Raw genomic sequence first — 25047 nt, forward strand, 5'->3', positions numbered from 1 at the left:
GACTTTGAATCGTTAACGATCCTACGGACATTGTTCGTCTCGGACTAGGTTCGACGGTTACGGGTAAAATAGAATAGGCTGCAGCGTGTTTAATGGATGATCGTCGCCGGCCGATTTCAGACATTCTCTGCGACGATACGTTGCAAACGATCCAACGGTCCACGAATTTCGTCGTCCTCTCGACTCGACGTTGCACGCCGTCCGTTCGAAGGATCGTCGGTTCGCGTTCGCTTTCGATTTTCACCGTGTCGCGCGAGTTCTCTTTCTCGCCCGTCGACTCCTTCGTTATCGGTTACAGGCTCGGCAACGAGTTTACTCGACGATCGACGAACAACGTGTGCGAACAGAGAGCGATCGACAAAAGAGAGATCGACCATAAATAATTAAAGGACAGTTGGCGATTTGAATTTTCGCGTGAGACCGGCTACGAAGAAGGTCGACCCTCGAAAAACCATTAATTTATCGTAAACTCGAACGTCCGGAAGACATCGGTGCCAGGGGGCCGTTCCCGGGATAGTCCCTCTCTCAATCTTGACCCCGGATAATCGTGGGACAGGTGATCCCGAACCAGCCAACTGACCAGCGTGTCCGGTCGAGTTGCAAAGCGATGCTTCGCTCTTTCCCCTATGCAAATGCTTCACTCCCTTTCCGGAGGGGTTTCTCCCTTCGGGGGAATCGCTTGATATATCGCTCGATCTCCGATAGAAACGATCGGCCGATTTTCCACGATAATCTCCGCGCTTTTCCAAAGACTCTCGCCATCCTGGCTCTACCTCGGCTTCCGATATCCTTCGTCCGACCGTCCGATCGTCTCACGGTGCGGCCGGTGCGAGCGAGACGACGCGTTTCCAAAAGTACGTCAGTACACGTTCCCCGAAACGCTCGTCTTTCTCGTTTCATGCGTTCCTTTCGTCCGACTTTAACCCGTCTTTTACGTTGCTTCGCGTATTACGCGTAATCGCGATCGCGCTATGAGAAAACGTACCCTCTCGGTCTGTGTCACCCTTTGCGAGGTGTTTCCCCCCTCCTTCTCCGACAACGAGGACAACGACGACAACGACGACAACCACGACGACGACGACGACGACGACGACGACGACGACAACGACGACGACGACGACGATAAAGCGAAGAGGCAATAAAGGAGGAAGCGTTATTAGAGCCCTGTCCTTTGGTCGAGGAAGAAGCAGCTCGCGAGCAACCCGAGTCGACTCGACTCGACTCGACTCGACTCGACTCGACTCCGCGCGACTCGACTCGACTCGACCACCAAGGGGTTGAATCGTTGAACCTCTGGAGACGAATCTCCTAGCGGGACGATTCTATTCTTTCTCCGGTTTTCTCTGCCAGTTGCACACCCTCGACCACCCTCCCCTCTCGGCATTCTTCGTTTCTCCCGGACGAATTGCTCCGCCGCTCGTTGTGCCGAGTTCCTTGGCTGGCTGGTTCGTTCGCGTCGGCTCATAAATAAATTAATTAAGCGGCAGTCGACTAACAGATAATGTTAAAATAATACGCCGACGGGACAATGAAGATCGCCTTCGGGCGCTCTTTGGACGGAAACGGGAGCGCGTATATACCTTGTAGCGGTTCTTAAACTCGCTCCTGCCGGAGTTAATTTCGCGGCATTAACAGTCGAAAGAGTGCGAACAAAAGGGCTCGGGGAGGGTAGGGAAGACAGATAAGGGAAGGAAGGAGGCAACGCAGGAAATATGAACACACTCATAATGCAGCCGGCTCGAGCGGCGCGACCGCGACCATAACCACCGCTCCGAGCGAACAGGGATTCTCCCCTTTGTCGCGTTCTCGCCTTCCCATTCCCGTTACCTCGTAATCGTACCCGAGCCCTCGCTCCCGTGTTTTTTAATCCGATTTTCAAACTGCCGCTAGTTCGCCCCCGTCGCGACCGAGACCCGTAGCTCGGCTAGCGGCAACCACGGCCAATCGCTAGTTTCGCGAGCTGCGACCTCCTCCACCGTTTCTACCACCGGCTTGTTCGTCGTTTACCGCGAAACACGGAGCTCGCGACGAAACGACGAAAACCGGGCGGTCGCACCGTTACCTTGGAATCCCCCAAAACGTACACGAAGACTCGCGAGTAGATTCGCCTCGTCGAAAGCGACTACCTTCGCCCGAATCGTTATCTACGATTCGAGACGAACGTTTGGAGCGGCATTTCGCCCGGCGTTTGGATCGCAACTTTCGAAGAAGGTTTGGCGTTCGCGAGAATTTGCCGGCGAGATTCGGGTGGCAGGGAGGCCGCGGTGGTCGGTCGGCGTCGCGTTGAACGCAACGATTTCGATAAATCATCCGAAGAGCGGCGGCGTTAACGTTGGCTGGCACTTTAAAAGCATCGCGCGTGTCAGGTTGAAACGCGGAGAAGGCCGCGCGCGCGTTCCGACTGTTTTAAGGACAGCGACGCGAGGAGGGGAGACGAGCCGACAGGGGGCAACAGAAGGAACAACGGAGAGAGGAGACTGGTGGTTTTAACGGTGGAGAGAAGCAGGGGCGAAGGGAAAAGGGGGGGAAGAAACGAAACGAGGGGGCTCGGTACGTTTTCGACGTACAAAAAGTAATTATGGGATGGTTTCCGGTAATCATATCTAGAGCGCATTGAACGAGCGCATTGTTCGGCCACCCCTTCACCGATATGCACTTGTACGCGGCGCCAACCCCCGCCCCCTCGCGCTCCTCCACTGCCCCCTATTCCCAGTACCCAGCCATCCAACCCCGTCCCCCCGTTCCCGTTCACGTTCTCGTTCCCCGTTCTCTGTTCTCTGTTCTCTGTTCTCTGTTCGCGCGACTCTCGTTCCCCGTTACTAGCTGTTCGCTCCTGCGTCTCTCCCCCCCCCTCCCGCAACCCGACTCCGTGCGACCACAGATTTACCACCCTCGAATCCTTCTCGCGATACACGCGATACAGACTCGCCGACTCGCGAATCGCGACCATTAGGCTAACTCGTACGCACACCTGGATTCGAATTTCTTTCCTCGAATTTCAATCGGCGATTGTCGTGGAAATGTACGCGCGTAATCGAACGGTTTGCGCGACAGGTACCAGAAAACGCTCGCGTTCCTCGCAGAAGAAGGACAGTCGGCGACCTATCCGCGCGATTTCTCCCTATCTCTTCGGTTTCTTCTCGATTCGGAGACCGAAAGAAGCGGTAAATTGGAGGACGTCGTAGAATTTAGATGCAACGAAGTAAATTCGCCGGGCCCGAAGAACGACGAGGACGAATCTCCTTCGAAATCAGCGCCTGCAAAAATGCCACGTCGTTTATCTACGACGAAGGCGAGTTTTATTCGTTCGATGGGCCCGGCCGAAGGTGCATCGCTAAATCGATCCGGGAATATCGTAGATAGGCAAGTACGTAAGGTATCGGACGGAACCGGCGTACGAACTTTTGTTCGAAAAGGATTGAAAGAAGGAGTCGTGACCGAGGTGTGTCAGGCCGAAAGCAACGATGCGCGAAAGGAAGAAGGCGAAAGGGCAGGCAGGGAGGAGCAGAGGGCAAAAAGCGGAAGAACGGCAAGGGCGGAAACACGAGGAGACAGAGACGCGAAAACGCAAAGGTGCAGGTCCGCGACCCGACTGACCCTGCGTCGAAGGCCCGGTCGTCTTCGAGGCTGTCGGTCTACCCTACTCTGCCGTCACCCTTACCCTCACCTCTAGCCTCGGGGGTGGATTGAAGCGGGCCGGCCCATTTTTCGCGCCCCACTTGACTCCTCGTCCCCATTGGTCGCCGCCCTCTTGTCCCGTGACCTCTCATCCCTCGCTGTCGTCCTCGTCGTCGTCGTCGTCGTCGTCGTCGTCGTCGTCGTCGTCGTTGTCGTCGTCGTCTTCGTCGTCGTCGTTTGCCGGCTCGTACCGCGCGTTCTATCCGACATGCTCGTCCGTAAAACAAGTATCCAAGGAAACCGAAGGAAATTGGCGAGAGACGATCAACGGCTCGCTTATCGCCTCGGCGTTATACGCCACCGCGACGCTCGATGGCACCGTTTGTCCTAGGACGTTGGCGCGTTTCCCCGCTTACCGACTTCCACTTGGTTCTGGTCAACCTCGAAATCGAAATCGCTCGGAAACGAAATAGAAGCTTCGACTTTCGCCAAAGTCCGAGTTGCCAGGGATCGCGAGACGAGACAAGAAGAACGTCGCTCGAATCGATCGAAATCGTCCAATGGATACGCAAACCGAGACCGAGATTGGATTTCGGTTAGAACGGATCTGTGGCATCGATCAGGATCGCGTGGACGAGAGAGGGAGAAGACGCTCGACTCGCAGCGACGCGTACGAAGAGATCGGCGTGCAGATTCGACGGTGGTGTACCGGCTGACGGAGAAAAGAGTCGCGGGACCGCGCGATGACCGGCGAACAGCGCGGTTAGAGGGAAGAAGGAGAAGCAGAGGTTGGCCGGACGAGGGAGAAAGCGAGAACGAGGTCGCGAGGAGAGAGCGAGACAGCGAGCTGGTCGGTGAAAGGGAAGAAGAAGGAAGGAAGGCGCTCGCGCGCGCGGTATGTTGGAGCCTCGAGGAAGCAGCGACGAGAGAGAGAGAGAGAGAGAGAGGGAGCGAGAGAGCGAGGCGGAGAGGAAGAAGAGGAGGTTGCGTAGCCTCTTCGGTGGCGAGCGTACGCGGAAGGACGCGCCGGCAGGGTGAAGAGGGAAGGAGAGCGGTCGGAGGGCGCGAGGGTAGGGCAAGTCCGCAGCCAATGAGAGGCGCATCGGGGCGCGCCCGGGACTCGACCCCACCTTCGGTAGTCATGGCAACCGGCGAAACCCGCGAGAAACCCGCGAGAGAGTTCGCGCTGGTGGGGGGCAGGTCGGTGTCAGGGGTCGTCTTAGTCGGCAGTCGGTCTCTGGTCGGCCCCAAGAATAGTCGTATCGAGGCGGTAGTCGAGTATCACCTCTCTTCTCCTCCTCCTGCTTGTGCCGGCACGAGCGCACTCGTCGACCTACAGGCACACGCGCAGCTTATCGACTGGGTTGCGCGCGCGCGAGCGCGTTCCTTCTCCTCTTTCTCTCTTTACCTCCTTCTCGTTCTATCCTCTTCTTCTCTCTCCGTCGCACGCCTTTACACGCCAGCACGCTCGTTCTCCGTTCCTCTCTACCTCCGCGGTGGTACTCTCGCGGTTCCGCGTTACCTCGTGGCTGCCCTCCGTCGCAACCGCCACCGCCACCTCCTCCTTTTTCGCCTCATCCTCCCACCCTGGTTCGCGCGGTTCGCGATCTTCGTCCTACCGCGGTGCTCGATACCGCGATCCTTTGGCCTCTCTGCCTCCGTTCTCTCCGCGTGTTTCCTCCACCTCCACCGGGCATCCAGCACCCACCCTGTGGCGTGCGTGGAGCACACACCCTCTCCGCCCTGTGACTCGGTGGCTCGTGCCACCGCGCATCCACCCAGCGTCGATATACCACGATACCGCGGATACAACGACGCGAGGATACGCGGCTGATCTACCGCGTGCGCGCGATCGCGATCTCGATCTCGATCCCGATCCCCGATCCTCGTCTCCGCGACTCGACCCTGCGCCGTTGAGAAGCGCGACCCGCTCACCCGGAACGAGTCGGTGCTCGGTGGTGTCCAAGTTGCGTGTTTTTCTCTCTTCTTCCGGAATACCGTTGCTGCCGCGAACGTCGCCAGAAACAGTGACAAGTGCCGCCAGCGTCCGCCGCAGGATCGCCACGAGATCTCGCCGATCGCCCGGGCTGTGGATCGCGACTCGGTGACGCGAGATCCTGCGAAATCGAATCGCGGTCGATCGGGCCAACGCGACGGTAGTGATCGTTCGATCGACGCGCATCGCACGGTTCGTCGCCGTGCCGTTCCGTCGCCGCGTCGGAATCAACGACGATCGCGCCGCAGTCGCGACGGTGAACCAGCGAGGATGTCACGCTCGGGATTCAGATTCCCGACCTTCTCGAGCGAACTCTGACCAGTGCGCGTGTGTGAGTGAGCAAAAGTGCGTTGTCGTGAGTTGTTTGTTGGACCGTGATACGTGGTCGAGGTGGTGCCCGCGCATTCGGCAAACTCTCGTTCGAGGAAAATCGGTGGAGGAAAGCAGAGCGGAAGAAGGGACGTAACGAGAAGGGAGCGAAGGCGGAGAATAAGTAGAAGAGGAAGAAGAAGAAGAAGAAGAAGAGGAAGAGGAAGAGACAGCAGCAGCATCGGCAGCAGCATCGGCAGCAGCATCGGCAGCAGCAGCAGCAGCAGCAGCAGCAGCAGCAGCAGCACCAGCAGCTGCGAGGAGAGCTAGTAGGAAACGGCGGCGACGAGGGGTGGTCGGCGGTGGTCGCGGCCAAGAAGAGGAAACCGGCAGGGTGGTTCGAGGCGGGACAGGAGGCGCTGACGCCCTGGCGACTGCCGGGGTGGTTTACCCGGCCGCGACAGCGACGTTGTTCCCTGGCCGGGTGTCAGCTGGACACCACCACCCCGAGTTCACCACCACGTTGGAGGTGGGGTTCCCGGCGCGCGGCACCACCGCCTCTATGGCGTTGGTAGCCGCGCCGCCCTCGTGGCCCTCGCGGGACCCCGGGGCCAGCTTGGCCGCGACCGGTGCAGCCGCCGCCGCTGCCGCCGCCGCGGCCGGTGCCGCAGCCGCCGCCGCGTCCGCCGCGGGCCCAGGCCCCATACAAATCGCTCCACCGCCCCCGATGCCCCCGACTCACCTGACGCCCTCCGCCACGCCGGAGGACATTACCTGCCTCGTGCCCGCCGGAGCGGTTCTCACGCCCAGGGACCCCCTGCCGCCCAGCACCACCCCCGGAAGCCAAGCCAACAGCTCGCAATCCGGCAGCTCGCAAACCGACAAATCGCCCAACATCGAGTGCGTCGTCTGCGGGGACAAGAGCAGCGGCAAACACTACGGCCAGTTCACCTGCGAAGGTAAGTCGTCGCGCCACGCCCGCCACCGTCTCTCGTCCTTCACCTTTCGTTCGGCTTTTTCCATCGCGTTCGTGCGGATGGTTGGCTCGCGTCGTGGAGCGCGGCCCGCAGCCCGTTCCGTGTCCCGAGCCACCGACTACGAAAAAACAAAGACTCGCCATTAATAACTCGGTAGGGTGTTCCCTGGACACTGGACACGCTTACGCGCATGTTACGAGCCTAATAACGATGTAATAGGGCCGAGGAAACGCGGCAGGAGGAACCGACCTCGGCTCGCAAGGGAGTACGAGAAGGAGACAGAGAGGGATGGGGGGGGGGGAGAGAGAGAAGAAGGAACGAGAGCTTGCGACGGGAGAGACGAAACAGAGGCATAGGCAGAAGGTTCGTTTCGTTGTTTCTCGGTAATTCGACGATCGGTTGCGGCATGGTTTCCCGAATCAGCGTTTCGCGCTCTTCCATTACGACGTTCGTCGCGCGATCCGGATTGATTCGGACGACCGTCGGATTTCGATCGCGCGCGTCGGTCTTTCGCCTGTAAAAAGGTCCGTCGAAGATAAATATCGCGTTCGATTCGACGGAACGGATGGACGAGGGTTAATCGAAATGTATGGCACTGTCTCGGAAATCAGAAGTTACGCTTTCTCCCCACGGGCTTAGCTCCGACCGACCATCTCGTCTCGTCTCGTCTCGTCGGATCGCGTCGCATTTCCCTCGTTCGCCCCTATTTCTGTCTATTACCTCTATCGGGGTAATTTCTACTCGTGCGAGTGATTTAACGCGTTCCTACGAGTCGAAAATTTGGCGAAGATGGACGTCTCTGTTTTCTCAACGCACTCGGGGAACAAGTGCGTGACACCTGGTTGCGAGGTACGAGGGCTCAGGATGATCAGGGTGCGAGCGTAGGTATCCCTTTTACCAGTTACCGAAACTATCACGCCTCGTTGGGTTTTAGGATCGACGGATCGCGCCAAAGTTCGCAGAGCCTGAGAAAGGCCTACGCGCGAATACACGTAAACGTGGACGCGGAAACGAACGAACCGAGCAGAGATACGCGAGATCGCGTCGACGCGACTACCAAACTCTCGTTAAAATTCGCGTCCCTCGATTCGTTCGCGTCTCTCTCGCTCCTACGGACGTAAGTTTGCGCTTTCGTATTCTAGGAACGCGAGCACTACCGCCACGTCGTGCCGCATCTCGTTCGTTCGCCGCCAACGAAACGTCGTAGCTGTTCGAGTTTAACTTATTTACATCGTAAACCGAGGAAAAAATTAGTCACGATGACGCGTTTACGAGTCTCTTTACGGTGACGCGGTGCCTGTCTCTTGGAAAATATCGTTCCGAGAACGGCCGAGAACCAGTTTGGAAATAATCTTCCACCAGATCGTTTCCTCGTATCGAACCAGCCCCATCGACGACGACGATCGTCCAACGATCGATACGACGGATCGACGCAAAGAGACAACGACCGAAGCCGATCGCTGGCAACGCCGAAGGTCGCGTGTTTCGCGTGCGACGAGTACGAAAAGCGCGGTCACGCGACGTCGCTCCGCTGCCGGTGGCACGGCGACAGCTCGCCTTCTTCGTCGACGTCGTGCCTCTGCGAACGATCGGATCGTTGGAAAGTTATCGGCGACAGGTGTAAAGCGTCAAAGCGTTACGGACGTTCGTCCGATCCTCGGCACGACTATCGAACATCGTATCGGCTACCGATTGCGAGGTTAAAGAGTCGAACGAGCTCTCGCCTTCCGGGATATCGTAATGCCGTGCACGTTGACGTTAACAGGAGCGCGCGCGCGCGCGCTACGATCCCCCGGCGATCGCGCCTAGACGAGATGGAAGCAGGGCGCGCACACGTCGACGGTCGAATCGGACTCGAAGACTGGTCCGTTAATTGGCTCGGCATGCGCGATCGGTGTTGGTCGCTCGGTTGCCGCGAAAGGAGGGCCCGACGACGCGTTTAGCGTTTAAAACGCTACTAAAAATAATGCTCGGGGGATTAGCTGTCGCGCATCTGGTAGCTATCCCCTTTCTCCTGCCCTTTGGCTGTCCGCGCTCGTTAATTTCCAACAATTTGTGCCGGCTCGAGCTGCGCGAAGATTCGACGCGTGGAAACGTAGGATTCGAGCGGGTTAAGAGTCCGTCTGTTAATTGAACGGTCGAGTTACAGCGGCCAGTCCTCTCCCTCTGCCTGGTGTTCCAATTACAGTCGCGCTAACGATATTTACCATTGTTAGGCACTCGGTCGGTGCCGGCCGCTGTTAGCGGGGGCGCGATAACGCGCTTAATCCGGCGATAATTTCTATTCGCGGTAATCTTAATTACCCACTACCACCCTCTGATTTTCCCCGTGGCGTCGATCTCGCGGCCAACCTTTCGCGATTTCCACGCCGTCTCGCGATGCTTCGACCCCTGCGTCCTCCTTTGTTCCCAAACTGTTACAAAGTCGATCGGACCGTACGGTGCAAGCTAAGTGCTCGCTCTCGATTCGTCCGCAAACGGTCCTCCTTCATCCTCGCGATCGCCAACAGCCGCGGCCTTGACGCGGGCCTCTCAAACTCGTAACTCGCATCCGGTACTTCTTCGGTAACGAGCCAACCGCACGCTGTTTAATTACAGCGTCCGCCGATCGTTTCGCTCGATCACAACTCGGACGACTCGAACGATCCTGCCCGGGACTTGGACGGTCGCAAGGTCGCGCTCGATTCGCGCTCGATTCGCGCGAACGCTGCCGAGTGTATCCGCACCGTTACGAGCGGCAATCGTAAATCGCGCAGCAATCGTAATATCAACGAGCACCGTTAGCGATCCGCCGCTGCTTTCACTTTACATGCTTCTAGCTTTCGTAAATCTTTGGTAGAACGGGATTGCCTTCGAACCTTACGCAGCGTAGCGCGACGTGTTTCGACGTTTAATCGCGAGTTCCGTTAGCGCGACGAACGCTCGAAGCTCGTTTTTCTCGAGTTTTCGTCGATCGTTCGTCTCCTCTCGATTCCATTCCGCCGATTAACGAGATATCGACGCATCGAGGGACGATCGCGCGACGATTTAACGGCCGCGCGATTAGCCCCGGCCATCGACTATCGCGCTGTTTATTGAGATTCATAGAAACATCGATGGACCGAGATACGCCACGACGCAATGCCTTCCGCATTAGACGTTCATTGGCGTAATCGCGGTGATTGTCGGCGATCGCTTTATTACGACGAATTGATTTCGATGTCAACCGATGTCAAACGGTCGCGAATTATCGTCAATTTGTCGCGTCTGTCTCTGAACGCGATCGATCGAAACGATCGAAAGATCGACGGCGGATCGTCGTCTCTCCTCCGCTGTTCGCCGTTCCTACGGTTTCGAGAACGATCGTCGTGCCGCACGGTCACTCGCTGCCCAACACTGCCAGAACGTTTCCCCTTTGTTCGGATACGCGTAAATCGATGGACCGTGGTGTTCCGTGACGATTTCGACAACGGACGATGTTCGAACGGTTCGTACGTTTCGCTGCCTCGGACGAATCCGTCCTCTGGATTTCCCGAGATTAAGTCGGAGGAACGGACATTAATCTGCCGATTACAGCGGCTCGGGAACCTCCCATTCGCGGTACCGCGTCTCGAACAAGGTTCTTCGTCTTTGGTTATTGCGCAATAGTCGTTCGCGGTTCGACCTCTGAGGCTAACTCTGCGATCGTCGCACCCTTTCCGCTCTTTCTTCCGCGATCGCACGATCTACGACGCTCGCGTTCCACCCTTGTCCGTCGCGTCCGTTACATCTCGGATTTCGCTAACCGACCAACGCCCGTTAAACTTGTCTATATATCGGTGCTCCGCTAGAGATCAAGAATCCGATATACCCGGGTTAAAACTCTATCCTTCCTAAAATCGACCGCGATCGATGGACCTTTCGGTTTGTTCGACTCGACGAATCGCGACCTGTCGTCGACCGAGGACTCGAGACGGGCTGATCGGTCGCGCGAACGGAAGAGAAGCACGTGGTATCGGACAAAGTTGGATCGGTCGGTCGATCGGACGAGAGACGACGAACGATTCTCGTCGAGCAATCGAGAACGACGCGACGCGATCGCGCCGATTCGAGACGCGTCGGCGAGGCGCGTTTCCATCTGTAGCGAACGACGATTACGATACCGTTTAACGTCCTCTACCCTGGAAACGTCAGTTTCGTCCCGGTCAACGCCGATATTACCGCGTTACGTTAGCTCGAACAAAAATGAAGAGGATACGGGTTTTACGCGCCGAAGATCGCAGGAAATGGACAACGACGCGAGATTTCCTATACGGAGATACACTAGTTAAGCAATAGGTAACGCGAGATATCTAACGGTAACGACAACGGCGATCCAGAAAAACCGACGAATTCGACGAGTCCGGCGAAAGAGGCAGGAAAGCGCGGTCGAAAACAGGTAAATCAATTCGTCCGTGTCGTGGTAATCGTCGAGATAATGAGAAGCGAACGACTCGAACGCGGACCAATCTTCGTTCCTGCCGTATAAATTTGGTAGCGCACGCTCGACAACGTTCTAAACGTCCTTGGTTTTTTGACTTCCCGTCGATGACGGCGCTAATCGCCGCGTCACTGCAGACCGTGAAACACAAACGCCGGAATATAACGCGTGCTTTTCACGCGTCACGATGATAACGTTGATTTTTGTTGGCCGAAGTTCGAGCTCGTTTCGATCGAGTCATTTCCTTTACGTAACCGAGCGATTCCAGCGAATCGTTTCGCTTTTGAATCATTCGAGATCGCAAAGAGAACGTAAACGCGTCGCCTGTTTCACGCCACCGAACTTCGCGAAAGCCCGTTCGTCTTGCGATCGACGTCGTAATTTCCACTCAACGAAGTCGCGATTCCTCGGACCGAGCGTTTCCCGAAAGACGCTTGTTATCTGGATCGCGGTAATTGCTCGCGACACGCGAGTAAACCAGCGTTTGTCGCGAATTGGACGCAACGTTGAAACGGGTCGCGTTACAGGCTCGACGAGAGCAGCGAGGGATTAGGTTTAACAGGAAGAGGGAGAAACGAGCGATCGACGAAAAAATCGGATCTCGCATCGTTGGGTCGGTGCTCGGTTTCAGCGAGTCCATGTTAACTCGTTGGAAACTCCGAGTTGAGACTATCTACTACTACTAGGAGCGTGCCGCGTTCCCGTTGTCGCGGTAGGAGCAGTGCGGGAGCTAGCGACAGATTTCATTGACTCGTTTCATTAACTTCGTAAAGCGGTGTTTTGTAAAATATATGTAATTGGCAAACGATGAGACTAAGATCATTAACGTTGAAATTCTCTTAACGAGATATGGATATCGCGGGATGAAAATGCGTCCGCCGGTTGAAGAAACGCGCGAGAAAGGTCGAGTAGTTTGTCTGAAATCGTTAACGTTGACGCTTCTTATATTAATCGATCGTAGCACAGGACGCGAGCAAAACATAGTCTTTTCGTGGTTTTGCAACGGGACAAATGCAATCTGCCGGCCACCCGAAGCAGCGAACGTCGTCGCGTTACGAGCCACTGGGAAGTGCGCGGTGATCTCTTTCCTTCTCCTCGCCAAACGATCCGACTGTTTCCAACTAAATACGGCTCGTGTACGAAGTTTACTTCGTGCAATGTTAACAGATTTTCGGTTAGGTATCTTTCGAGTTTTTTAACGATCCTAACGTCCCGTGTCGGCCGTGCGGGATTAACGCCTTGCACTTGGATTCGTTCAACTTATTCTTGCGTCGCAGTAACGAAGTACAACTTATTGCGGGCGTGTACAGTTTCAGCCGATTAATATTCGCGAAATGCCGTTCGTTTGCACGCCACGCGAGTTAAAGAAATTGTAACAAATAACGGTGGAATAGGATACTTACATGGAGGGAAAAGTTAAACAATTTGTAATTGGTGGGAAATACAGAGTAGCAGTGGCGTATACGTAATTCCGATTGTTCCGTAACGTTACAGCGATCGTGACAGAAACGGAGCTTGGCCATTCGAATTCTTTCGAACGTAGGTGGCTGGCGGAATGAGAATGAACGACAGGAATGCGATTTTCACGAACGTGGTCGTATTTCCGACAACGATGAAAGTTCCAAATGACGATGTCGATAACGACGAGGATGACCGGTTTAAGGTCGAGAATGATTACGACGAGAAAGCCGAGGGAACCCGTCCGATAATCGTTCTGAAGGGGAATAAGACTATCGTCGCTTGTTGTAATTTACGCGTAAATGTTTCGTTACTGTAACGTAAGAATAAGTTGAATCGATATAAAACCGAGCCGTTGATCCCTCCGACCGGCTGACACGGCGCATTAGCGTCGTTAAGGAAACTTAAAAAATACCCGAATGATATCTTTTTAACGTTTCGCGAAGTAAACTTCGTATGCAAAAAGTAAAATTATTTGATCGGCAAAAGGAAAGAGATCATCGCGCTTTTCGCGCGGGACGTGACGCACCAACGTTCGTTCTTTCGGCGTTTGTCCTGCTGAAAGACCGAAAGGCTACATCTTTTTTACGTTCTTTGCTACGAACGATTAATACGTACAGAAGCTGTAACGTCAAAGATTTCGGTGAAACAACTTGGATCTTTCGACGTGTTCGGTCGAGCGACACGCCGGCTTTTTCGAGCGTTTCGCGATATTCGCGATTCGTTAAAAAATCCGGTATTAACGATTTTACTTGATCGAAACTCTTCTACTCGATACGCGACTCGGTAGTAGTAGACTAACGTTAATGGAAAAGTCGACGAAATTGGCGAAGCATTTCCGTCGCCGGTTTCCGGATTAAGAAGCGATCGCTTGGCAAACGATCGTCTCGTTTTTCGCGGTTCGCGAAGAGCTCGAAGAACGTTGGGAAGAGGAGGTGGGAGGGGGGGGGGGAATTTCGGAGGGAAAGCCCGCCGCACAGCGCGGATGAAAGACGGAAAGGAAATTTAATTCCGGTTTCGCGGTCTGAGGTGTACACCCGCAAGGGGCTTCATGTTGGGGGTCTCTGGTTCTCCCTTCGAGTCTTACGGTTACTTACAGACTTACGGTCTTATGCTTGGCATAGCCCACCGCGTGCAGGAAGAAGCCAGACATTCTGCAGCCCGTTCCGCGGGCTAATCGCTCTAACGAGATCATATTATATTATTCCGACTTTGCTAATCTTTATTAATCTCATTTCCCTGCAAGTCGCGTTTACTTCTCGACCGTATTGTTTCCCGAAACAACGACGACGAACGCGAGTGCGATCTCGTCCCACCTGGCAGACGCGACGGTGTGGACCGATCGAGGAAACTCGTCGCCGCTTTTCGTTTTCTTTCGCTGGTGCCGAACGGTAGACGCGCTACGACGATCATCGAAAGTTGGAATTTGGCGTAACGCGAGTGCACGGCGCTGGAATGCGCGTGTACGCGCGCAGCGCGGACCGAAGCGGAGCAGAGCAGAGCGCATGCATCGAGCGTAGAATTACGAACCGCGACGCATCCCGAACGCATCCTCTGTGACCAATTATCTCGCTAACGAAGCTCGCGCTATCTACGCACCACTCTGCTCGCCGAACAACGCTCCGTCCGACGACTAATTAATTATAACAATGTCGTTAATTTTACGCGGCCGACTCGAAACGTTACTGACCGAATCGTCCGGCCAAGCCGCGCCGCTTGCCGTCACTCTCTTCGTTCCACTCTATCCGCTTCCTTTGCTTTAATACCGCCTTTATGCGTCTTCTGCGTCCTTCTCTTCTCCCCTCTCCTCTCCTCTGCTCTCCGCTTCTTTGGTTTTCTTCCTGTTTCCATCTAATCTCGATTCGTTTCGAACAGCCGTCAGCGAGGCCCTCGCTTTCCGGACGCAGGTACGCCATTTTTGCGCGGCTCGCAATCGAGCGGTTAGTCGCGCGAACGATCGATGATAGACCGGCGATCTTAAAGACCGTTCGCGAGGATACTTTCCACCAGGCATCGTACGAAGGAACGTCGTCCGAAGCCGGTACACGGAATGAAATGGCAGCAAACGAGTCGGAGCAATGAAAATTCAATGACGCGAGCAATTTGAGCTCTCAAGGGCCGCGGCGAGCTACAATCTGAAAGTATAAACAGTGGTTGTTTCATCCTCTGTCATCCTCTTTTTCTTCCTCCGCGTCTCTATCTCCTCCCCTGCCCTCTTTGTTGGCCTCCCTTTCCGAGAGCTGCTCAGTTTCACCCTTTCGTCGAACCCGTTTCTCTCACACGCGCTACCACGGTGCGCATGTGCCATGTCTCTCGGTGGTTGACTCGCGTACCGTAATCGCGTAATTTGCGTGTAACGATGCAATTTGTAGTTACGGCGACCCCACAGTCTCTTTCGCAACGTCGTCGACGACAACGATTACGGCTACGACAAAGACGAGAGTAGCAGCCGCGACGGCGGTATCGGCATCGGCGATTCGCACGATCGCGATCGCGCGTCCTAACGTCGAAAACCACCTTCTTTCGTTCGACTCGAGCGAAATGGCCAGATTCCGCGAGACACGGCGGCAAATCGTCGTTGTCGTCGTTCTCCTCCTCGATCAGCGTATGGAAAATCCTGTTTCTCGATAAAGCTGTAACAAACACGTCCAACGTTTATCCGCCAAACGAATAATCTAATCGTTGTTTTTTTCGTAGCAGCAGCTGTTTTCTTTTTTTTTTTTTTTTTCAATAGGCATCTCTCTCCGATAAGAACGCGACGACGCGTTCGTCGCAATACCGTGCTCGTTACGTTTAGACGGAGACCAGAGGGATAGAGGCGGGCCGAGTCGATCGCTCGATAAATCGACGAATTTTGAAACGTAGCCGCGAGCTGTCGTCACCGCGTTTCGTTGACAAACCAAAACGATCGGTACTTGCGCTCCGGCGGAACGAACCTCGCGAGTTACTCGGTTAGGTTTTTCTTCCTTGTTTTCGTTTTTCAAAGGGAAATCGGCGGGATCCGGCCGTAGAAAGAATTTTGCCGGATCGGCAAAACGCCTTGACCCAGTGACACGAGAGCGTTAACCGCGATCTTGCCCCTTAAAGTATCGCAGCGTCTCGTCGTCGAGCCACGAACTTTTTAAAGCTAGACGAAATTGCGGAACCGGTTCTGCGAGTAGGCGCGAATGCCTCGCTAATTAATTTCCTCGTTGATACGCGTTGCCTCGATCGCGGCAACCTCCTTTCCTCCGGCGAGGAAGAATCAAAGTAGCTGCTATCGCGCGACGTCCATTTTCGTTGCTTTTCGTTGGTGCTGTAACGAGCAGCGCGTACGGAAAAATCGCTGCCGAAGAAGACGTCGATCCCGGAGATTCGTTTCGAGCGTGCGCGTAACGGATCACGGTGAAAGCCGATTTACCTCGGAGCAAAGGAAGAACGTTCGTCTTCTTGCGATAGTCGCGAAACAGATTTTTCATGACGGGAGTAAATCGAAGATTCAAGGTAGATAAGCGATGGAGCGCGAGGTCGCGATCGCCGATGAGAATCCTCGGCAACGGCAAGGGTAGCCTCTTTATCGCGCGGTCGGCCGTTTTCACACAGAGAACGCTTTGTTGTCACGATATGAATTGCCTCTTGATTGCTTCCAAGTACTCGCGGTGCGTCCGTCCGCTCGTTCGTTTGCCCGACTGGCCGTTTCGTTGCGTCGCGTCCATTTCCTCTGTTCGCGCTATTCGCTCAAATTCGCTGCGATTCCTATGGCACGCGTGCATCGAGGATCGAAAGCTACGCTTCGATAGCTTTCGGTACGCGATAGAAAGCGCGAAAGAGGAAGGAAATTCGATGGAAAGGTAAAAGACCTATTTGCCGAGAAATTGCGATGACTTTGCGCGGAAGGGCCGATGACACGGGCAAGCGCGGTTCGATTTAACGAGCAGCAACGGGCAGAGGTGCCGCCGCGTGACGGATGGACAGGGCCGTAGTCGCGCGTACGCTAAACAGGTTAAAAGGGTGATTCGATCAACGGCTTCGACGTTGCTTCTCCGACAGAGATCGGCCGATATTCGGCCGTAATTTTCGGTGTCCCTGTCGGCGTTACCGTGGTCGGCGTTGTCTCGCTTTCTCGTTCCGGTTGCGCGTCATCGGCCGCGTAGATGGAACGCGAACGAGCTGTAGTCGCGAGTACGACGAGAGGAAACGAACGAAGGAAAAAGAAAAGAAAAGAAAAGAGAGATTTTAATTTGTAACTTTGCCTCTTTTTAGGATGCAAAAGCTTCTTCAAGAGAAGCGTCAGGAGAAACCTAAATTACTCGTGTCGAGGAAATAGGAACTGTCCCATCGACCAACACCATAGGAATCAGTGCCAGCATTGTCGATTGAAAAAGTGCCTGAAGATGGGCATGCGCCGGGAAGGTACGTACCGAATGATTTCGATCGCATCTCGGTCCGATCGAGTCGCTCGCTCCCTTTGGAAGCGATCGAGGGAATTCCGTCGAAGCGAAGCGACGCGCGCGTTAAAATAGAGCAACGGCTGCGAATCGCGCGCACCGCTGCGCATCGCCGTCCGTCCGTAAGATCAAAGTTCAACGAGGCGGAAACGTTTCTATTTATTTGCTGGGGATTCTCGAGGCATCGAACGAGCGGCAGCGGGTGCGAGCGCTCGAGCATCCTTGGAACTCTCGTCGTTTTAACGCGGGACAAGTGCGCGTATTTATATCCGGACGCGTTCTCGATTCGGTCGCGCTCGAGTTCCTCACCTTCTGCTTTCGGGCAGCGCGTCGATACCGATCTCTTCGTCCTCCCCTCTCCCTTTCTCTCGAGTGCACGCCGGCACCGGACGGTTTCGTCGACGCGACTCCACGTTTTCCACCTCTTCTCTCCTTTCTTTTCTCTCTCGCTCTTCCGCACCTTCCGTCCGATCCGGCGAATTAAAGAGAAACGCGTAGATCGGGATCGCACGATTCGCCCGATCGCAGCCGCGATCACGAAAACCCCGGAAAGATTCCCACGCCTTTCCCTTTCCGAGATTCTTCTTTTTTTCTTCTCTCCAACTTGTTCGTTTACGTGGCGATAACATCTGACCTTGCTGGAGCACGCACGAGCTGGTCACCGACGCGGACGGACGGACGGACGGACCAGGTGTACTTATTTCCGTCCCGAGTTCCAGCGTCTTCCTCTTTCCGCCCGCGGCAATTCCACCGTCCCTCGCGACCCCAACGGCATCGCGACCCGGCGCATCCAGTCGTCGCGTCGCAGGCCGTCGAATCTATCGCCGAATAATTCGGACAAACGATTATCCCACGTTTCCTACGTTCCCCGCGGTACTTTTGCGTTCGCGCGATCCCGGCTCCTCTAGCCGGTGGTAGATACCATCTGACCTTGTTCGAGACGTACGTGAGCGAAACGGTCGTCGACACGAACGGAGTCAGGCAGCACGGTCCGAGGAAACAGGCCGATCCTAGGACACGTACATGTAGCTGTATATCGCGGCCTGAAGCGGGCCGCGACTAGGCCGAATACGCCCGTCGAACGAATCCGCGGTGCAGCACCTCGCTGCGTTCCGACGCTCGATCTCGAATCGATCGCAATTTTAATTCAGCCTTCGGATCGGCGTTCGTTGAAAGCCTGGAACGCGGGATCGCGGTAACGTGGCGAGTAAGTGGCCGACAGTGTTGGTCGCGTTTTTCCCACGAGACGGCGACCCGAGTTTTCTGCCCTGTCGCGGTAACGTCCGCTCATTATCCAGGATGATGCCTCGGCTTTTGATAATAATTCGAGACGACGTTCGCCGGTTCGCTCGCGAAGCACGCAACCGTCTACGTCTACCCACTCCACCGACGTTTCTTTTACCTCGTGATTTCTCGCGAGCAAAGGGAAAAAACTACGCGAGGGAGAACGCAGAGGTTAAACGAGCGAGGAGGAGCGGTGGCCGAGAGGAAACGGGGCAATCGTGGCGCACGGTATGGGACGGGGGAACAGAGTAGAACGGCTAAGGCGAGTATCCAAAGGATAAAAATGAACGAAGGCGTCGTCGTGGTCGTCGTGGTCGTCGTCGTCGTCGTCGTCGTCGTCGTCGTCACCGTGACGCGATCGTCGTGGTCATGACGCGAAAAAGGAACCTCGTCCGAACGTTGACGATAGATCGGTTAAATATCAACGGCGACAGCAACGACGATGCGGCGACGTCGAATCGAAAATCGAAGAACATCGTCGGCGAGAGCGACGTGGACGAAGACCAGGGCGAGAAGAAAACGCGGCAGAAGAAAGAACCGAAAGACGAAAGGAAGAAGAAGAAGGAGGAGGAGGAGACGAGGCAGAAGAAGAAGAAGAAGAAGAAGAAGAAGAAGAAGAGGAAGAAGAAGAAGAAGAAGAAGAAGAAGAAGCACAGAGAAGAAGCGTCGAAGGCAAAAAGTACGCGCGCGGCAGAGGCTGTTTCGAGCAGCGAAGCGACCCAGCGAGCCTTTGGCGCGATGCGGCGAGGAGAGGCTAGGAGAGGCTCGGAGAGGCTCGGCGAGGAGAGAGGAGGCGGCGCGAGGCAAGACGCGGTGAAACGGGGCAAGGTAGGGGGCTAGAAGAGGTTGCGGCCGAGGGGGCTGGCGGGCAGAAGGGGCTTCACCGGGGCAAGAGGGGGCGAGTCGGTGGTCCGAGGTCAGCGGGGTGCATGACCTTACCTCGGGGGCCCCTTCCTTCCGTGGGGCCCCCGAGGCAGACAGGATGCGCTCAAGATTACCCCGCAGATACTGTCCGCGATGATTACAGAAATCTAGGAAGCCGCTCAATTTAATTAACCCTTAATTGCGACTGGCCGAGAAGAAGGTACGTTTAGTGGAACTGTGTCCGTCCGTTCTTTCGTCCTCGGTCTCGCGGTAGCTTGGAAAAGGGATCCTGGTCTCGCGCGTACTTAACTCGCTCGATATCGTAGTACCGCGGAAAATTCTCCGGCGAAACTCGAAAATCGGAAAACGTAATCGCCTCGGCTCGTTTACCACCGGCATCGCGTTTGGTAAAACGCGACGACCCGTGGGAATACGAAACGACTCCTGTCGAGCGTTTCACGCCGTTTACGACGTACGTAGGACAAGAGCGCGAATCGCGAATCGCCTCTTAACCGTCGGCCAAGATCCTCCGCCGGAACGATCTTTTCGCGATAATTTTCGCCGGGCAAATATTTATCCGTGGCCGGACGGATCGCCAGGATTCGCGTAGAACCTCTCCGTACAGGTAGAGTCGGGTAGAAAGCTCGGTCCCGGAAACGTCCGACGCGAGAGTACGGGATCGTCGATCGAACGATCGATTAAACGACGCGGTAATTGCGCGCAGGGATCGCGGGTGAATCGGTGTTGTTAGGAAATTCTCGATAGAGGCCGATATATCTGGCGAACGACTCGCGTCTAGCAGGAGATACGGAGTCGGGTATAGGTATAGAGACGCCGGTGTGCCAAGGTGGATTTCACTTATCTCTCAGCGTCGAAGCATGCCGCGCGCGCGGTATGCCGATGCAACGACGATGCCCATTATAGCCGCATTAACTGAAATTAGACATTGTTTCCCTTGCCGGGTTGGAACGATGCAACAATGGGAGGACGACGAAGGCGGATGGTCGGGCTCTGCTCGAACGAACGTTCGGGGCAAACGAAAATGGACGAGAAGGAGGAAAGGACGAGAATGCGAAAAGGTCGGAGAGCGAGCGAGACGGAGCGAGATGGAAAAAATTACGCGAAGCCGACATACGGGGAGGAGAGAGCGTGTGCAAAGTCTACTCTTTTATCTCGTGCCGTTTCTTTTTCGTCTTGCGCTTCCACTCTCCTTCTCTCTTTCTCTGCCTCTCTGCTTTCCTCCCTGTCCCTATCCTCCATGTACACCACCTTTCTCCCCAGTGTGCGCCGAGAGGAGAGATTGCCGATATTACGGCAGGGTCAGGATCGTGACTTTAATCAATTAGCGAGGTTTCTCGGACCCGGGAAATGATTAGTAATCCGACTGACGGTCGATTCTTGATCCTTCGCACACGACGCAGAGGGAGATTCTTCTTCGACCGCCCTCCGCGCGATATCTTCGGTGCTCGAGTTCGCGTACGAACCTCGGACCGCGATAACGTCGGATATAAAGCCTCGTCCCTAGGGAGTCCGAACGAAAGATCGTCGGTTCGCCGGCCAATCGAGCCGAGTTTGATAAATGCCAGCGTTCGCAAGATTTTTCCTCGACGAATCAACCGCGCCGATATCTCGCACGGGAATAGCGAACCGCGATAACGGATGCGAGCTCGCCTATAAACCATAGCTGTATCTACGGTTAACTGCTACTCGCCGCTTACCTCGCTCGATCACACTGTTCCCGAAACTTCCACCGTACCTCGTACCTATCGCGTTCCATTTCCAAAGAACGTTTGGCCGCGGCGTCGCCTCCGCCAACGGATCGATCCGCCAGATTCCGCGAAGCTACGCGATTCTGGTTGGCGCGAACGACTTTGACTCGGGATTCCAAGCCGGTGACGGTTCCTCCGATCCACGACCATCGCCTCGTTTCCCACGCCAAATTCCCTTTTTACGCTCTTCGTTCGCGCGTCCGTTCGAATCGTTAGCGACGCGACGGCGGTGGGGTGCGAGGCTTGCGAACGTACGGCAACGACGCGCGAATTACGCGATTACGCGATCCGAAACCAAGGAAAAACGGTTACGAAGCCGTTACCTACAGACGAAACGAACCGTTCGCCTGGTCGTATTTGCCTACCTGCATAATCTCTTTGCGAGCATTAAAATACAAAGAAGGCGCATTACCATGATAAAACTATCGTTGGGTCAAGAGTACCTGACACCATTCGTGGGGGATTGCGATCGGAACTCGAGCTCGTTATGCATATTCAGAACGGTGCAAGGTCCACACCGTTGCGCCTATTACCCTTTGTTCCTTCTGCCTGCTCCACTGTTGGGCAAATTTTCCTTTCGTCCCGCGTCTCGCGCGGCTCCCCTATTTTATTTATCGTCGCGCGACCTAACCAGTTTGCAGTGGCGTTTCGACGCGTTCGTCGAATTTCCACGACCATCGTCTATCGTCCGTTTCGTCTCGTTCTCGCGGAGAAAAACGCGCCCGCGATCCGCTTCGAGCGAGGAGAAACGACCTTCGAGACCGGCAGAGCTCTCGCGCGATCAGAATGTGAAAGTTCACTCGGAAAAGGCGGTCAGCGCTACGTTAGTCAGCTTCGCGCACACCCACCGACACGCTCGGCTCTCTGCTCTCTACGTTCCGTCTCTTTCGCCCTCCGTGTACAAGTATATACATATATTCCGTACCTTTGACAGCCAGAACGGAGACATCGACGCGTCTCTATTCGCGTTTCCTACTCCGCTTTGCGTCTCGCTCGCTCGCCCCTTCTTCTCACCTCCTCCTTTTTCTACCGTCTAACCAGCACCGCTGCGGCGCGACGCATTTTCTTTCATAGGCGGGCGCGAAGAAACGCGTAACGTACAAGGTAAAGTTAGCTCGACGAACGACAAGACCGTGGCCAGAAACGAACGAACGGAACGTCGATAACAGATTTTCGACCAACCGAGATACTTTTTGCCAACGCGCCGTTTTATTCGAACGAACGCGCGTAAGCGACGATCGATCGCGAGTCGCTAGCAAGCGGAATCCGGGGAAAGAAGGGGAGACAGAAGGAGCGAGAGCGGAGCGAAACGATCGAAGAAAACCTGGCAAGGGAGATCGGTACGGGCAATTATGGCCGGAAAAAGGAGCACGATGCAAATATCAAGAGCCGTTGACTCGTGAAACTCACCTGCCTTATGCCGCGAACCAGGCCTCGATAGACGCGCGCGCGGATACTCGCCTAGTCCAGACGCGTACGAGGAATTTCAGCCGAATTTCGCGGGTTGATCGTAACGTTGCAGTTGCGAAATCGTTTCTCTGCCGAAGAAGCTTGTCCGACGACGACGAGCGAACAACGAAAGGCTGCTCTTCGTTAAAAGCAACGAAGTAGCACGACGCGCGTTCGTTCCGGATAAAAGTCGCAGGTATCAAGGATTTCCGAGGGTCACGAAGGGAACGAACGAAGGAGAATCGGAGTGAATCACGTTCCGAAAGTAGTCGCCACGAGACAAGACGAGAGCCGGTCGTCCGCACGGGGAAAGGGGCCGATTTGAAAGACAGTAGGTCAAAAGAGCGTTCTGTCGGCCGCGAGCCGGAACGAAAGAAGGACATCGCTCGAAGAAATTCTTACGCCGGGAGACTCCCACGCGATCGACCGCGCGCCTCTTCCACGGGCCGATTCGAGCGCCGGTCTCCGGTCTCGAAACGTAAACAGAGCGGCACGTACCGGAACGTACGCGAGTTTCTCGCGAGAGAAAGATCTTCTTCGGCCCTGATCGATCGGTGTCGATTTCCTCCCGAGCGAACCAGCGAAACGGACGATCGCGTCAGAAGGACCGCGTTAGGTGCTCGTTGCTTCGCGGATCGAACACGAGCGAGGAAAGAGGAAAGAGGAAAGAGGAAAGAATCTAACGAACAACGTGGCGCGTACGCGATTCTTCTTCCGCGAACGGGTCCAATCTCCGGACGTTACCCGTTTCGATCCGCTCCGCGTTCTCATCCCGTTCTCGATCGCCGTTCTTCCGTTTTCTCTGCCACTCGCTCGTTGTATGCCATCCTCGCGAACTTAACGTTGCTCGCATAACGTAAGATCGTACCGTCGAATAGCATGCAAGCGGAGGCCTCGCCGCGAGCAGGCACCGTGGGAATGTTAGGCGGGCCCACTGGCCCCGCGCGTTGCCCCCTCTCTTTCCTCTCCTCTCTTCCTTGCTTCTACCTCGACCTTTTCTCCTATCCGTTCTCCTATTTCTTTCCTTCTTTCCTCCTTCGTTCCTTTCCCCTTCCTTCGTTGCTGGATGCGTCTAACCCTTTTGTAACTTTGTTCCATCCTTTCCCTTTCGAATCGTTCGTGGCCAGAATCCGTGTCCGTGTCCGTGTCAGCGTCAACGTCCGCGTCAGCGTCGGAATCTCGACCCTTTTATTCGTACGTTTATCCTGCGGCGTTGTCGCCGAATACCTACGCTCTGCCGTAGCCACCGATTCTCTGCGTTCTAGTCCGGCCAGTCGTTGGTCCGTTTAGCGAGTTCGTCGAAACTCTCGGTAACGAGCGACTTTGCGTTTTACGATGGCGGCTTTGTCTCGACGAGGCTGCGCGAAGAGGATCGGGAATCGGGAAATGGCGAGATGGTAAGCGCGTTGGTCTCGCGCGGGTGGCTAACCGTTGATATGGCGGGGCGCGGAGCTGCGACGGGAAAGAGAGGCGCTCGCAAGGCCTAGGGTAGTCGCCGACGGAGCAAGGCGGTAACCTTCTTTCCGGCGAAATTATCATAATGGCTCGGAACAGAAGCATGGCCCGAAGCGACCTCCGCTCGCTCGAAAACTGCCCGGACGATGCATGCTCTCTGGCCATCTTCCGCGCGCGTTCGCTCGCTCGCGCTCGCTCGCGTACACGCGAAGCGCCAAGAGAGGGAGAGAATCTAAGAGACGACTCTCGAGAGCATCGAATACAAGCTCGTGTGCTTGCTCCAACTCGAACCCACCTCGGTTAGTCGGTTGCCGTTGCCCTGCCGGGCCAACGTCGACTATACACACACTTCTATACCTCTCGCACGGTAATTACGTGACGTATTAATACCAGTTATTCCGCGTCGACTGGTTCTCTGCCCGTCTCGAACCGCAGGTGTATTTCGGATCTCTCTCTTTCCTGCCTACCTTTGCGTCCTTTCTCTCTCTCTCTCTCTCTCTCTCTCTCTCTCTTCGCGTCCTCGTCCCTTTTCCTCTTTTCTTTCTCTCGGCCTGGCTTCGATCCTTTTTCCCTTCCTGTAGCGCCAATTCGTCCTTCCCCGGATGCCCTGTTTGGCAACGCGTTCCTATCCTCCTACGGAGAGTACGCGGCCATCGTAGCTATTAACGGGATAGTTTGGAACGCGAAAACGTCGGTTCGCTTCGTGAAGGAAAGACGATCGCTCGAACAGAGGAATATCGGTAGGGTTTCGAGCAAGTTGGAGATTCGAGCAGATCGGAGAGCGGCGATTCGCGCGGCATCGCGTTGGAGCGAGCGAATAGCGTGCAGTGGCGTGCGCGAGGAGGAAAGACAGAGGAAGCGGCGAACAAGCGGAGGATCGAAATTGAACGAGGCGATGCGATGGAACGTTAGGCGAGCGGTGAGCAGCAAGCAGCGAGCGTAACCTCTCCGTATGTTGGCCGGTCTCGGTAACGGGACGACGATACGGAAATCTTAATAGCAT

General features: G+C 55.4%; 2 protein-coding genes across 4 annotated transcripts in view; both read left to right on the forward strand.

Moving 5' to 3' along the window:
* Positions 1-3599: 3599 nt before the first annotated feature.
* Positions 3600-4091, forward strand: LOC117211905 (cell wall integrity and stress response component 1-like; the record flags this gene model as incomplete). The annotated part of the gene is made up of 1 exon (XM_033456220.1): positions 3600-4091. A coding segment is annotated over one exon (492 nt), but the record flags the coding sequence as incomplete, so codon positions are not given.
* A 2091-nt stretch (positions 4092-6182) lies between these two features.
* Positions 6183-25047, forward strand: part of LOC117211875 (steroid receptor seven-up, isoforms B/C) — a 51797-nt gene continuing 32932 nt past the window's right edge. The window contains exons 1-2 of one of the 3 annotated variants that reach the window (XM_033456156.1): positions 6195-6882; positions 17039-17188. In XM_033456156.1, coding sequence (XP_033312047.1) covers positions 6486-6882; positions 17039-17188 — 547 coding nt within the window. In that variant the 5' untranslated portion in view covers positions 6195-6485. Of the gene's footprint in view, positions 6883-7622; positions 7750-17038; positions 17189-25047 lie in introns of those variants that run through there. The other 2 variants (XM_033456159.1, XM_033456158.1) reach the window with 2 other exon arrangements.

Source organism: Bombus bifarius, unplaced genomic scaffold, assembly GCF_011952205.1.
Source record: "Bombus bifarius isolate JDL3187 unplaced genomic scaffold, Bbif_JDL3187 scf7180000008263, whole genome shotgun sequence".
NCBI lineage: Eukaryota > Metazoa > Arthropoda > Insecta > Hymenoptera > Apidae > Bombus > Bombus bifarius.